A 13,395-nucleotide genomic window follows, 5' to 3' on the forward strand; every position below is an offset into this window, starting at 1 on the left:
TTGGAATAGATCTTCCTTCCTTGTATTTTTCTTCACCCAACGCCTACTTATTACACCAAAAAGAGCACAAACTGCTCTGCACTTCTTCCGGTTGCTTTCCCGTGTATGTTGATGCTGTTGCTGTTGTTCTGAAGAAGTGCAATCCAAACCGCTAAACCCTGGAACGGGGCTTAGTTCTTGAAACCGCAGCTGCTACGACGACCACGAGCCTTCTCGAACTTGCGGCCCTTCGACTGCACGTACGGGCGGGTGTTGGAGTGCGGCACACCCGGAGCGCGTCCGAAGTGCTTGAATACCTCCCGGGCGGTACGCTTGCCCTGCATCAGGACGGTGTTCCTACCGGTCGGCGAGAGAAGGGCGAGCTGATCGAACGTGTAGATCTTGCCACCGTTCTTCAGGATACGTTGGCGGGCCTTTTGCGTTACGCGCAGTGCACATACGTTCAGCTTCGGCACATCCAGCATGCGGACATCGTTAGTGACGGTGCCGATCACAACGGCGATCGTTTTCTCGTCCTTGCCGCGCAGTCTCATCAACTGTGCAACACGGTGAAGGGACATGGGAGGCTGGTTCGTTCTGCTCATGAACAGACGACGCATCACGATCTTGTTGAACTTCTTGTGCGTGCGGCGGTACAGGAAGCGGTACAGCTGAAATGTGAAACAACACAGAACACACACACGGTTAGTTTGGCTATCATGACGCACAGGAAGTTGCGCTGCAAACAACACGCCGCCGGGACTGACAACTCACCTTCACCAATAGCGCAAGGTACACGTCCAACGATTTCGGCTTCGTACGACGGACCTTACGGTCCCACTTATGATTGAGGTCGATACCCTATGCGAAACAAACAAGAAAGAATCCATTATTAACGCCACTCAAACTACGATCACAGAAAATAGGTCCGGATCGGCCGGTCTTCGGAATGGTGCGTTGGTGGGCCAACTTTGACAGACAACAAGGCATGCAGCAAGCCGAACATCACGACGTCTCACAATCGAGACTTAATTCCGCATCTTTTTCAATGAAAACGACACGTAACAATTATGCTTCGGTTGTGCTAAGCTTTGCTTCGTTTGCTGGTCAATGTTGCACCTTTTATTTACCATTTTGTGAGGTACAAATAGCTATTTATCACGGTTCAACAGCAGAACAACTCCTTACCATGTTCAAGACCGGAAAAAGAAAGAACCAGAGCTGCCAACAGAGAAGCGCACAACGTGTGAGGCCTGACAGCTGTCATGTGTTTGAAAGCGTATTTTCACCGGGCATCGTTTATGACGAATTGTAAGACACTTTTCACTGGGTAAAGCAATTTTGAAACAAAAAATTTAAAAAAATCCTTTTCCAATTCTAATTTAGAAACAGAAAATAAAATTTGCATAATATATTGTTTACTGACATTTAAAATGATCAACAAAAAAAGTGCATTTTGGAAAAAAAGCTCATCAAGAAACAGAATCTGGACGGTATTATCTGTTGTATGTTTGTTCAGCTGGAGACAAGTGGAACTTCCCTAAAATCCTATGCACAATTACGTTAAGTATAGATGCTAAAATAAGCGAAGAGAGTTTTTTAAGTTAAACACATCATTTAAGCCAAAGTGATTGCAGCCCTGCAATCGTCCATTTTATTGTTCTATACCATGCCTCTATATAAAAAAATATCACATAATCAGTCTAGGTTTTTAATATCCTCCAATATGTACCATTTCTTAAACCGATCCACTGCCCGCTCCCAAGCACGCATCTGTTTTTGCCGCTTTGCCCTCTGCGTTACATCTGGAGCGAACTTTTTCTCCACCTTTCTCACATCGTTCAGCTGTCGCTTCGTGTTCCAGATGCCACAGTTTAATCCAGCCATAAACATTGCGCCCATTGCGGTGGAGTCCGTCACTTCACCACGTTCTACCTGAATGCCCGTTAAATCGGCTAGTGTTTGGCAGATGAAATCATTTTTCGACACACCTCCATCGACCTTGATGCTGGTGAAAGAGAAGCCTGTCTCTTTGAGCGCACAGTCATACAGCAGGGCCACACGGAAAGCGAGGCTTTCCAGGAGGGCACGAACCATATGCTCTTTGCGGGTAGAGGGTTTAATCCCGATGAATCCACTTCCCGCCGTATCGTCTTGAATTGGTGGCTAAAGAAGGAAGAAAAAAAAGTTTTTTTTGCTAACAGTTTGAGTTGCTTATACGATATATACTAACACCAAGTCCACTGAACGCCGGGATGAATAGGACACCGTCCGAGTTAGACACGGACATCGCCATTGTGGCACTTTCGGCCGGATCCTCAAACAAACCAACATTGCGCGCCCATTCTATGATCGAACCCGCATCGTTGGACGAACCCTCCATGAGGTAGTTAATGTCCACATTCGCACCACTTCCACTTTGCAGCTTGTAACCTATCAACGGATACAGTCCGTGCACCGAGGCAAGGCACTTTGTTCCTGTGTTAACGTTTAGAAAGGAACCGGTTCCCATCGTGACCTTTACGTCACCACGCTCAAAGCAACAGTTGCCCCAGAGGGATGCTGACTGGTCGCTTACCGATGCGGCTATTTTGATTTTCGCTCCCAGGAGTGTTTCGTGCACGTGGCCAAAGTCGTACGAATTGTCTACCACCTTAGGCAGTAACTCAGGCTGCAGAAGAAAGAAATCACCCGTTAGTATTGTAATAATTTAAGGATAAATGTTGTAAGAAACGCACCTTAATGGAAAATAAATTCAATGCCCAACCAGCCCACTCTTGTCCGAAAGGGTCATAAAATCCTGTCGATGTGCAGTTGGTCACATCGCTTATATGCTCCACCAGATGGGTCAGATCGGTTCCCTGGCGCAGACGGTACAGCAACCAAGAATCAATCGTTCCGTACAGGACATTCCCGATTTTGAGGTCCTCTTTAAGCGCTGGATTGTTTTGTAATACCCATGACAAGCGTAGTGTCACCTGTGGGTTCATCAGCTTGATCACACTGCCCGCCAGAAATCGTTTGCTTCGGGTGAAGAAATGCAAAAAGCTCGCGCCAAACTTGAGCAAACGTAGCGTGAAGCTGCTGTTCCAGTCCTTTACCAGCTGATCGGCCCGCAAATCCTTCCAGGTGATGAAATTGTGGTACACCTGGCCCGTGCTACGATTCCAGCAGGTAAAACTATTTCTTTGCGTCGAAATGGCCAAACAGGTGAGCTGATCGATCGACAAGTTCGCATCTGTTAAGAGAAAGTGGCGGCAAAAAAGCTGGTTTTAATTTTAATGCTTTAGCTCAGATTAAGTTAACGTCATTAGCGTTTTTGTGACGTTAAGCCATCCAATGAACAACACATAGGCCGATTTTTTAGCGATTAGATAAGTAACGTTAACGTGAGCGCTTTTTTGTATGTAATTAATAATGACTTCTACTGACCTTCAGTTGCTTTACGGATCGTCTGCAACACACTGGTCCATAGTTTTTCCGGGTTTATTTCAACCCATCCCGGAGCTGGATAAATCAAATCGACCTGAAATTTTTAAAAAGGTACCTTTAATAAAAAAAACTTCTGGTCCCTATCTAAAAGACATTGTAATCTTGGGACAAATAATCTTACGTGGTCATAGGCGGTGCCGACTGTTACCGGTTCTCCGTTTGTTTTTGCCGCGTATATGAAACACCGAATGGTCGTTGTGCCAACGTCGAGCGTGGCTATGTAATGTTGATCACCCGCTTCCATTGGTGCCTGAGTGCGTAGTAGTAGGACGAATGGGAGCGGGAGGAACCGTTACACTGTTTGTCGATGCCACTTAAGCGCCAATTGAACCTGGCATCACATGTAACCACACTACAAAGGGCAGTGTGCTAAGGCGTTGTACTTCCCGCGGCAACACAAATCACTTCCGACTGCGAAGATAAGGCCCTGTCCACCGGACAGGGGGACAACGACTAGGACGGCGACGTAACGCTAACGTTGTTGCCGCACCACTGCGCAAGAAGCTCTGCCAGATCGTCGTCATCGTCTCAAACGCGAACGGTACGATTTCAATTTAAACCGATAAAATCATCGATAGAAACAAGCAACGACGGCGGTAGCAGCAGCGACGACGATGGCTGTGGTGGGGATAGCGTTGATTGATGCTGGTTCAGAGCCGGTGCCATACATATGCAACGTATGCGCTTGCAAAGCTGCAAACAAACGAAACGGATCAATTGATTAACCCGACCACGGTAATGTTGCCAGTGTGGTGTTCGCTGTGCTTCGCTGGAGGAAATGGAAGTGAAAGTAAGATTTCCCTCATGACTTGGGTATTTGAATAAGACTTTAACAATTTACCTTGCAGGGGTTTTGATCTTTTTTGGGGTGTTTGTAGTTTGATAGCCTTTTTTTCTTGCTAATAACAACCTGTCTCGATTGAGGAGCACTTTCTATTCACTAATTCACTAACAATAAGCTTTATTCCTGGCACAAAGCAGAGTAAAAAAGGCCTATGTTTCTTTAAATACTTAGTGTACGTTGCACTTTTCATATAAAATGTACACGTTTTATTTTATCTACGCTTGATATCCGCTTATTCTGCCGCGGAATGTGTTTATCAACATACTCAACTCAACCTATCTCAACTATAAACACAGCTCGTAGCAGAAAAAAAGTCGTTTGTTTTCAATCGGCTGTCAAACGTCAAAACCACACGGTGCATTTGTTGCGTGAATGTGGGTAGAAAAATCCGCCAAAGTGCTGGAAATGTGTTTCGCAAGCGTTTGTATCTATTATATTTGTTAGACTATTTTCGTAAGTTTCTACTAGTTTATACACCGGAAGGACGTGCTTTTGCGTTAGGTGGAATTAGGTGGGTTAGGTGGAATGGGTGGTGTCGATACGAGTGGATGGAAACCGCGACGTACAAAGGGTACCGTGATACACAAAACACGAAACCAGTTTGCTTGGCTTGTGATAGCGGCCGGCACCGCGGTCTTTGCTACGTACTAGTAAGTAGAAACATGATCCTACTGATTCTAAGCTCAAACAAGCTATAAAAACCTCACCACAAGCAGCATTGCGGTTTATGTGATATTTTGTTTTCTGTTCCACTTGCAGCACCGTCGTGAGTTACATCGGTGGCGACGAGCTCAAGCAGCGGATGAGGAGAGATTTCTACGAGAAAACGGAAGAGGAAGTTGATCGAAGAAATTTGATGCGATTCAGTTTACTCGCTCCGAAGCGAGGCGATACCATACGAAAGCTTCTCGAAGACGAAAAAGAGGAGCAGGCAAAGAAGTAGAGATGAGCAAACGATTGAAGTTCGCAAAGCTAAGGCTTGCCAAACCGATCGATGCTGGCGCTCCACCAATGGGCGTAGTCCCGGCCGAAGCGAATGTTTGGTAATACTCTATACTAGGGATTTCCGGGTAGCAGATGATCCTATTTGTATAAGTAGTTTGTAGCTAGTCAATAAAGCGTACGTTACCACGGAAGCTTAATGGTTGTTTTCTCTGTTCTCTTTTGCTTCATTTCAGCACGAATAGTACGGTGTGTGGTAAAACCTCCAAATTCTTTACTGGAGGGGTAGAAAATGCTTCTACCGAGGAGCAGACGTTTATAATGATACACTCCGACGATTCTGGGGAGGATAATGAAACGGTCAAAGAAGAAAGCTCGCGACGAAGAACACAAAAGGCACCCAAAGCGAGTCCGACCGATGGTCCAAAGCTCCCCAAAATTCGAAAGAAAGCCTGCGATGGTAACGCGTTGATAAGCAACTTTTTGCAGTCACAACCAAATCAAACAGAGGGAGCACGTGATGATGATTTTGAGGAGTCCAAGTCAGGAAAAGGTTCCCAGTCGAGGCCAACTAAAGTGCAACGAGTCGCTAAGAAAACTACTACGAAAGCTCAAAAGCGGCCCAAGCATCAGAGCGATATTCGGAAAGTGTTTAAAAAGTACAAGAACGACCATGAGGTACTGCACGAGCTGCTTAAGGTACATAGCGCTTCTGAACAGATCGATCCGGAGCAGCTACAAATCGCGCTAGCTATGTCACGATCGCTGGCCGATCAGGAAGTTAACGAACTTCCAACGACTAGTGGAGAAACGCTTGGTACAGACTGTGCAATAGCAAGTTGCTCCGGTTCATCGGAAGAGCGTCGGATAGTAAGCATTCGTACAACGTTGGAACAGTTTGGATTTCGGTGTAAGAACAGTTACACTGATTACGATTTGAACGTCATCTTTGGTAGTGCTTCAGCTAAGAATGTGAAAAAGATTAAGTATAAACGAGCTACAAATCTAGTACCAAGAAGCAGAGAAGAATTGTCCACTTTCATCGATAGTCAAGCAAAGAAGCTGTTCCCTTTAGAAATGATTGAAAGGAATGAAGAAGAAAGTACATCCAAACAGCGGGAAAGCATCCAATCTCACTTAAACAATCTGTTCTGGATCGCACAAACTGAGCTGCCGAGTGAGCAATTGATGGAAAAGTTTTATGTGCCAGAGCTATTGGAAGTAAATCCAGCTCCGGTGGGATGCATGTTGAAGGATTGGAGTAAAATTCCTGGTCGTGAGAGTACGCCGGACCGAGAAAATGATGCCAGATCTATGGAAGATAATGGCGCTCGAACACAGTCTCCTGATTTGTTTAATGATTCGGAAGCAGTAAACAATGCGGGAGACATTGATCCAATTGAAGAGCAATTAATTGGTGATACCTCTGCTGAAAAGACTGATCAGACAAATGTTGGGGAAAATGATGATGAAACTGCACACTCAGAAGAAGTGGTAATAATTAATTCTTCAAATGAATCTTCCTGCACTAAGCCAAATGAAAACGCACATTTCCTAAAGAAAAAATCTCCCGAAGGCACCGAAAATGATGTAAACAAACAGTGCACCAAGTTTAACCAGGTCATGGAAAACAATAGTCCACCGTCATGCGATACTGATCGATTTGCTGCTGAAGAAGAAATCGCCAAAGAACAGATAGAAACAGTCGTTCATGACGACAATACCGAGGAAGACGAAGATAAGTTTGTTACTGCGTTCGAAATGTCTCAATGCCAGCAGACCGATTTTCATCAGAGCTCCGAAAACATCTTCGACGACTCGGACCCGAATCCCATGGTCAGTTTTGAAGTTTATTCCAGTGAAGAAGGTAATAGCGCTTGAAGAATGCTTCGTTTGTTAGACTGCTGTTTTGCTTCGTTTGTTAATAATAAAATTAAACCTTTTTTGAATATTTATTCACTGTCTAGAGAAGATTTCTGCAGCATCGCAAGTACTAACGAGAACGACTTCATCAAACGGTGACATTGTAACGACTGACAAAGTTTCCAGGGATGTAGAGGAGGAGGAAGACAGCGGGAAGTGCAATACACTTGAAAAAAATGATGGTGATTGTCTAAACATTCCAGTTGAAGAAGAGACTGGTAATACAGTGGAAAAAGACAACATTTCATATGGCATGATGGAACCACGGTTCCCTGCTGAAAAGGAACTTTCATTCCATCGACTTGCCATAAAAGCACGGCTGAGTGAAGCTATGGAAGGAATGGCAAGTGCGGTGGAAACGGTTGATTTGATAAAAGATGCTCCAGTTATCGATAAACCAGAATCGAATCTCGAAGAAATGGAGGAAAATCTTCCGACTGCAACACAAGGTAGTCAACTGAATGATACGCAGGAGGATGATGTACTGTACATTTCTGACGATGAGGTGAATTATTCTATCCGTGGTGAATCATCGAGAGTTCCGACGCTTGAAGCAGGATCAGCTGACGAAGAAATATCAAAAGAGGATCCTGATATGACGATAAGATATCAGGTTGAGGAACCTATCAGGCAAAGCATAGACAATTTTAATGATTTGCCATTATCTCCTCAATGTCTGTCCTTTGCAGAAGTAGAACCGGAAATTGAAGTCATCTCATCAAAGGATGCTGATGATGAACGGATTGTTGTAGATAGTACGTTTGCGTATTTAGACCACCTAGTGAAAGAGTTCAACTTACCTCCATTAAAACCGAAACCGAGGGTTGAAAATTGTTTAAATAAGCGGGAAAATGGAAAATTCATCTCTCAGCCAATTGGTAAAACTGTTACTTTGTCTCAAGAGAATGTTCCAATAGACTGTAATTACTCAATATCCCATGGATCTATTGGGATAGAAGCAATAGATGAGAAGCAGCACGAAAGAAGGAATGCGGAGTCTCATTGGGATGCATCAGCCAGCAGACACAACGTACCTGAAATATCTGATGAATTAACTAAATATCTAAACAATTATGACGAGCCCAACTTCGACGATCATGCAATCGCTGCTGAAATGATAGCATCTCAAAGTCCTGTGATCGATAATGTTGTAGCTGGTGGCAAAGTTTTGAGTAGAGTCAAATCCAGTATACAGTTTGATTCGCCAAGGAATCGCACGGCGTTGAAACGCACCGTCTCAGAAAGCAAGCTACATTCGTTCTCGACTTTGAATGAAAAGGACGTCTCAAAACCACTAAATTGCAATAATTTTGGAGATAAATTTAACGAGCTAAAAACGGCTACAGTAAATATGGCACCAACCGAATATATAATCAGCACATCGAATGTGAACCAGATGCCTCCTGCATATGAAGACATGTCTACGCCGGAAATTGAACGTGAACTGTTCAAGTACGGATTGAAGTCTTTACAGCGAAGCAAAGCTATCCGGGTTCTGAACTATTTATTTGATGCAATGCATCCATATGTAATGTTGGTTGAGAGGCAGGACAAAAACTTACCAATAGCAAGAAAAGAGCACACTTTTCCTGAGGAGGAGGGTTCGAATCAGCAAAAAAACCAGATTTCAACAGCTTGCACTTCGATTGTATTAAAAATGCCTCGTAGATGCGCCTTCAAGTTGGATGTTACAGTCACAGAGTATTTTCTTCCCTCGAAACCACGGAAAAAGGTATACAATGAATTAATTGAATTAATCACTCTAGCTCTAATTAATGATGAACCATTTTAATATCTTCAGATGGCTTGGTGTGCTGTTCCGCTACACATTTCTTTCTTCAATTTAGTGTCGGAAAGCGAATCTTTACAGCGGCAAATACTTCGCTACGAACCGATTAATCTGGATGACATATACGCGATGCTGAAGGAGGCTGGTATGCGCTACGAAACAAATGTAAGCGTTACTAACGGATACATGAGTTACGTTAACTTTCCTAACAAAGTCGCTTTATTAAATATAGGATCTGATTGCTTTTCTCGACAAACACTGCATCACATTCAGGACTTCATCGTCCAGCGGAGATCGTTCGGCAAAAGGGAAGACAAAGGACGGCAACAAATAAACTATACGATGGCAAGTCATCCGATTTTGAATTCGTTTTTCACCTTAACCACTTCACTTTGATGACACATGGTCCGCGTATCGACCGTACACGTTTCCTGGTGGATCGTAATTGCACACAACGAACACACTCGTACCCCTGGCAGCCATACCCACTCCCAAGTGCTGGGAACCCTTCCACACGACCTGGGTAAAATGTCCTACGTTAGGGAAATTGTTTCCCGGGTCTGGAGCACCGAAGGTATAATTTTTAATTTCCCCATACCAAGAGTCCACAGCATCGTGTCCTTCTATGTTGCGCCGTCCGAAGCAAGCATACAGGTTCTCGCCGTATTTGTTCGTGGAGCGATGTTGCAGTTTATTTTCGGCAGCCAGTTTCTGTGAATTGTACGCAGGTCAAATGACGATCTTTTCTTTGGGCCCGGGGATAAAAATTATCGGTCACTTACGTTTGCCCATTGCTGGGCAAATTCACATAGCTCCTGTTTAAGCTGCAACGGTTGGGCAGAATGCTTTGCTCGCAATTCGTTGTGGCATCGCAGCACATCGAGCTGAAACTGCGAGAAACTGTGCAGAAATTGTTGATACGATTGTTTAAGAAAACAATGTTTAAGAGAAATGAAATGGTTCTACTTACTCCATTTTTGTTGATATGTTTACTCTTACGAGTGTTTTTACTACTGATATCGGACCTAGCTCCAAAACAACTCATTTATATCCATGCACCAGGGGCATAGGTACCATAAAGACAGAACATAGCCGTGAGCCATATAATTTTTGATAGCGTTTCCGCTTTTATTATCAACGTTATCATTGTGTCGATTGAGAGGTGTGTGGTGGTGACAGACCAAACAGAAATACTGTCATCACTTTATAGATGCCTAGCGAGGGAATGTGAATCAGGGACAACGATTTATTTTCTGAAGTAATGAATCACAACCAATACGACGTTTATTACGACATTCACGCTTATCGAGCATCTTTTATCACTTAAGATCTAGTCACATTGGCAGGATACTGACCACCGTAGTTGCCGGGAGGGTCATAGTTGCACACGACGTAGATTCTGTTGCCCTGTGCAGCTATTCCAACACCTAGCGAACGCGATTTCTTCCACACCAGCTGGGTGAAGTGGCCAACCTGTGAGAAATTGGACGGGTTGGCAGCACCGAAAGTATAATTCTTGATTTCATTGTACCACGAGTCGACCGGTTCCGTAGCCAACACACTACTCTTCCCATACGAGGCGTAGAGGTTCTCTCCGTACTGGTTGTTGCTGCGATGCTGCAACATATTCCTGCTTGCCAGATTCTAGCAAATGCAAAATTGGAATTTTGAGAGCTCATAATCTATTGAAAAGATTCGACAGAATTGCTAGTATTGCCGCAATTTCTTACATTGGCCCATTGCTGAGCATATTGACACATTCCAGTATTAAGCTGTAGAGGTGGTGCAGAATGCTTTGCGCGTAGCTGGTTGTGGCGCTCGAGAACTTCAATTTGGAAGGCGGTGTAACTACGGGAAATTAGTGGATTAGTTTGACCAACATACTAATAGCAATGTTAGTAACCTACCTCATCTTGGCTGCTATGCGTTGTTAGTGCTTAGCAAGTTTGACAAATTTCTAAGGCGAGTACAACTCTTTATATACTACATTCTGGGGAGCCAACTTGAGGATTTGTTTATGATTGATAGCTACAATGATGTTTATCATAATACGAAGGAAATTCAGAAAATTAGACGAATGAATTATTTTTCCTATGAAAACTCATATCTTGCGATAATGCTTAAGATTATCTAATCATTATCACTGTGAGCACTCTCTGAACTAAAACTAAAACTCAAAAACAACGAATACTTTATTTTACAGTTCATTTGTAATATAACTTGTATGGTTGATGATAGAATTCTCCCAGAATGAAAACATGTAGGACAAAGCGAGCAAAAGAAAAAATTACAGCATCAGTCGATTTCAAAATTGTAGAGCAGCAAACAAACCCAAATGCAGTAAACGTTCCGACTGCAATTGCAATCAATTAAAAAATGATTTAACCAATTCCATAGCACTGAATGTTTTACGAATGCATCACATATTGAGGAAAAAATGTCTCCAATGACAACACACACAATGCCAACACACCGAGGCGATAGTTAATGTTCGCCAATGCACAATGGATAATGACGCTACACTTGCTATTATCTCACTAGAGTACAGAAAAAAACCAAACTGTCTCACTATTGATGGCACTCCAACACACTCCCGAACAGTGCAAGTGCAGTTCTGTTTGCGAATTCTCCACAGCCAATGAACAGTCCGTGGGTTCGGAAGTAATGACACATTGCTGTACTGTGTGTAGTATCATCATCCACAACATCAGTGCACGATTGTAGCACTGACTCACTGATAGTGACCCCGATATTTGAATTGGCTACCAAGAGTCGGCCAATTCGCTCTCGCAGTTTCAGTACAGTTTTCTGCGTGTTCCATTACGCTTGCAATTCTCGTTCCTTCCGCAACTGCAACAAACAGGATCTATTCTTGTGTGCTGTGTGTGTTTGGCGTTAGGGAAAAATGGTGCAAAGTAGCAAGAACGGGTAAGTTGAGGTATTGTGATGAGAATGTGGATGATTATTGGAAAATTTCCGAACCAACGGTTATAATTTATGCCACAGAAGATGTGGTAGTTGGGATCGATGTTTGATTTGTGACGCAAAATTGGAATATCTTCTGAGCAGTAGCAGATCTAATGGTGGGCGGACTAGGTGATCGCCAAAGGACTCGGCAACTGCTTGGTACAAGAGGTCTAGTAAAAGGGACCCCACGTTAGCAGCTTTGCAGCAGTAGCTTCGTAGTAAGGGCCTCGTAATGGGGAACCGCATACGGGAGTAAGGGGATCGTACGTGTTAGGAGTCCCCTCCATTCTGTCTGTCCTGACCTCCAAAGACCTTGATCCGCCACTACTTGAGGATGTCCGGATGGGGTTTGATACCAGGTCTGTCATGTCAAAGATCGACGTTCCTACCACCAAACAATGACAGAGCTTCCCCAACAATTGTTTACTAGAATTATGTAAATAACGCCATTCGATATCGAAATTCGAAGAGACGTATCATTAAGCTCCTCCCCAGTGCCCTTTGAGTGTAGTAATTGGATAATTCATGACCCTGACCGTGTGCATGTGTGTGCGCGCACCAAAGGGTAACATTGAATTTGGTACCCCAATTGTTTGTGGTTTGCGTTTGATTACATTCTGTGGGGGTTACACCGACGTAGTAATGTCGATCGTCTGTCCACCAGCATTGTGAGGATCACTGGGGGGCTAAACTGGGCGATAGTTGCGAGCACAGTTCAGTGGGTGGAAGTTATCCGCACTCGTATATCTGTCAACAACAGCGAACGATAATTTTTATGAAATTGAAAAACATGGCAGAATAGATCGAGAAGCGTTCACGATCCATTGCCTGGGCGGGATGCCAATTCTGGTCATCTGTTTACGATTGTAGCTTAAATAGCTCCTTCTTTATAATACATTTTATTGCTTTGCTATGTGTTGTGTGTAAGAGTTTGGCAATTAATTTACGGACACAAGAAAAATAATGGATCGCTGATGTTAGTACTTTAACCGTGTGGCTCGTTGTTTTGGCTACATCACTCCTCAGAGTGCTCAGAGCAACAATTCTTATCGTTTATGTAAATAAACGCCTCACCCTTGTAATTATCTCCTCCTGGAATACGAATCCATCGCGAACGCAAATGATCACTTTTCCGGTTGATCGTCACGCACATGCCAATCGGATCCGCGCCACGCCGGAACGCACGTTTCGCATTCGTGCACCGACCTTTCCCATGGGATTGATGGCCAATCGGACCAGTCGAACGTTGTCATGGTCGCACGTGACCACCGAACCATTTGCCAAACGTTGGCAGATTTAGCGGGGCGGAAATGGAGAGCTATGTGGGCGGTTTGTTTGGGATGGGGGGGTTTTGATAGCAACACCACTTAACCGATTGGAAAATGATGCTTGTTATGGATCAAAACACACTCTGAACAAGTCACTCTGCGTTTATCGTAGCCAGTCAGTCTCAAGAGGC

The 13,395-nt window shown here is 43.9% G+C and overlaps 5 protein-coding genes across 7 annotated transcripts in view; 3 read left to right on the forward strand and 2 right to left on the reverse strand.

Moving 5' to 3' along the window:
• LOC126563077 (60S ribosomal protein L18) lies at window positions 1-3,729 on the reverse strand. Of its 3 annotated transcripts, XM_050219688.1 has the most exons (7): window positions 3,593-3,729; window positions 3,412-3,505; window positions 2,718-3,217; window positions 2,213-2,650; window positions 1,816-2,145; window positions 754-840; window positions 1-650 (listed from the first exon to the last, which is right to left on the reverse strand). In XM_050219688.1, exons 1-7 carry the CDS (start codon window positions 3,713-3,715, stop codon window positions 171-173), a joined length of 2,052 nt encoding a protein of 683 aa, XP_050075645.1. In that variant the 5' UTR covers window positions 3,716-3,729; the 3' UTR covers window positions 1-170. The 3 variants fall into 3 exon arrangements, with proteins under 3 accessions (XP_050075645.1, XP_050075644.1, XP_050075643.1); XM_050219687.1 differs by lacking the exons at window positions 1,816-2,145; window positions 2,213-2,650; window positions 2,718-3,217; window positions 3,412-3,505; window positions 3,593-3,729 and adding an exon at window positions 1,168-1,249; XM_050219686.1 differs by lacking the exons at window positions 1,816-2,145; window positions 2,213-2,650; window positions 2,718-3,217; window positions 3,412-3,505; window positions 3,593-3,729 and adding an exon at window positions 1,110-1,203.
• The window catches only part of LOC126561808 (regulator of MON1-CCZ1 complex), a 250,519-nt gene that overhangs the window by 10,864 nt on the left and 226,260 nt on the right, over window positions 1-13,395 (forward strand). The gene's annotated exons all lie outside the window — the stretch shown is intronic.
• Window positions 4,832-5,457, forward strand: LOC126563388 (uncharacterized). Its single transcript, XM_050220025.1, has 2 exons — window positions 4,832-4,965; window positions 5,075-5,457. Exons 1-2 carry the CDS (start codon window positions 4,841-4,843, stop codon window positions 5,256-5,258), a joined length of 309 nt encoding a protein of 102 aa, XP_050075982.1. The 5' UTR covers window positions 4,832-4,840; the 3' UTR covers window positions 5,259-5,457.
• LOC126561435 (structure-specific endonuclease subunit SLX4) lies at window positions 5,261-9,319 on the forward strand. Its single transcript, XM_050217573.1, has 5 exons — window positions 5,261-5,358; window positions 5,494-7,124; window positions 7,225-8,912; window positions 8,982-9,134; window positions 9,202-9,319. Exons 1-5 carry the CDS (start codon window positions 5,261-5,263, stop codon window positions 9,301-9,303), a joined length of 3,672 nt encoding a protein of 1,223 aa, XP_050073530.1. The 3' UTR covers window positions 9,304-9,319.
• LOC126561195 (uncharacterized) lies at window positions 9,340-10,885 on the reverse strand. The gene is made up of 5 exons (XM_050217142.1): window positions 10,877-10,885; window positions 10,700-10,817; window positions 10,300-10,613; window positions 9,752-9,869; window positions 9,340-9,680 (listed from the first exon to the last, which is right to left on the reverse strand). Exons 1-5 carry the CDS (start codon window positions 10,879-10,881, stop codon window positions 9,357-9,359), a joined length of 879 nt encoding a protein of 292 aa, XP_050073099.1. The 5' UTR covers window positions 10,882-10,885; the 3' UTR covers window positions 9,340-9,356.

Source organism: Anopheles maculipalpis, chromosome 3RL (assembly GCF_943734695.1).
Source record: "Anopheles maculipalpis chromosome 3RL, idAnoMacuDA_375_x, whole genome shotgun sequence".
Taxonomy (NCBI): Eukaryota; Metazoa; Arthropoda; class Insecta; order Diptera; family Culicidae; genus Anopheles; species Anopheles maculipalpis.

Excerpts from the sequence above, each read along its gene's own strand:
- LOC126563077 (XM_050219688.1), bottom strand. The coding sequence starts at position 3,715 with ATGGAAGCGGGTGATCAACATTACATAGCCACGCTCGACGTTGGCACA. Across the intron at positions 3,506-3,592 it reads TCGGCACCGCCTATGACCAC|GTCGATTTGATTTATCCAGC; the intron begins GTAAGATTATTT and ends TAAAAATTTCAG. Across the intron at positions 841-1,815 it reads CGAAGCGACAGCTGAACGAT|GGTATCGACCTCAATCATAA; the intron begins GTGAGAAAGGTG and ends TGTTTCGCATAG.
- LOC126563388 (XM_050220025.1), top strand. The coding sequence starts at position 4,841 with ATGGGTGGTGTCGATACGAGTGGATGGAAACCGCGACGTACAAAGGGT. Across the intron at positions 4,966-5,074 it reads GCGGTCTTTGCTACGTACTA|CACCGTCGTGAGTTACATCG; the intron begins GTAAGTAGAAAC and ends TTCCACTTGCAG.
- LOC126561435 (XM_050217573.1), top strand. The coding sequence starts at position 5,261 with ATGAGCAAACGATTGAAGTTCGCAAAGCTAAGGCTTGCCAAACCGATC. Across the intron at positions 8,913-8,981 it reads CCTCGAAACCACGGAAAAAG|ATGGCTTGGTGTGCTGTTCC; the intron begins GTATACAATGAA and ends TAATATCTTCAG. Across the intron at positions 9,135-9,201 it reads GTATGCGCTACGAAACAAAT|GATCTGATTGCTTTTCTCGA; the intron begins GTAAGCGTTACT and ends TATTAAATATAG.
- LOC126561195 (XM_050217142.1), bottom strand. Across the intron at positions 10,614-10,699 it reads ATGCTCAGCAATGGGCCAAT|AATCTGGCAAGCAGGAATAT; the intron begins GTAAGAAATTGC and ends TGCATTTGCTAG. Across the intron at positions 9,681-9,751 it reads TTGCCCAGCAATGGGCAAAC|AAACTGGCTGCCGAAAATAA; the intron begins GTAAGTGACCGA and ends TACAATTCACAG.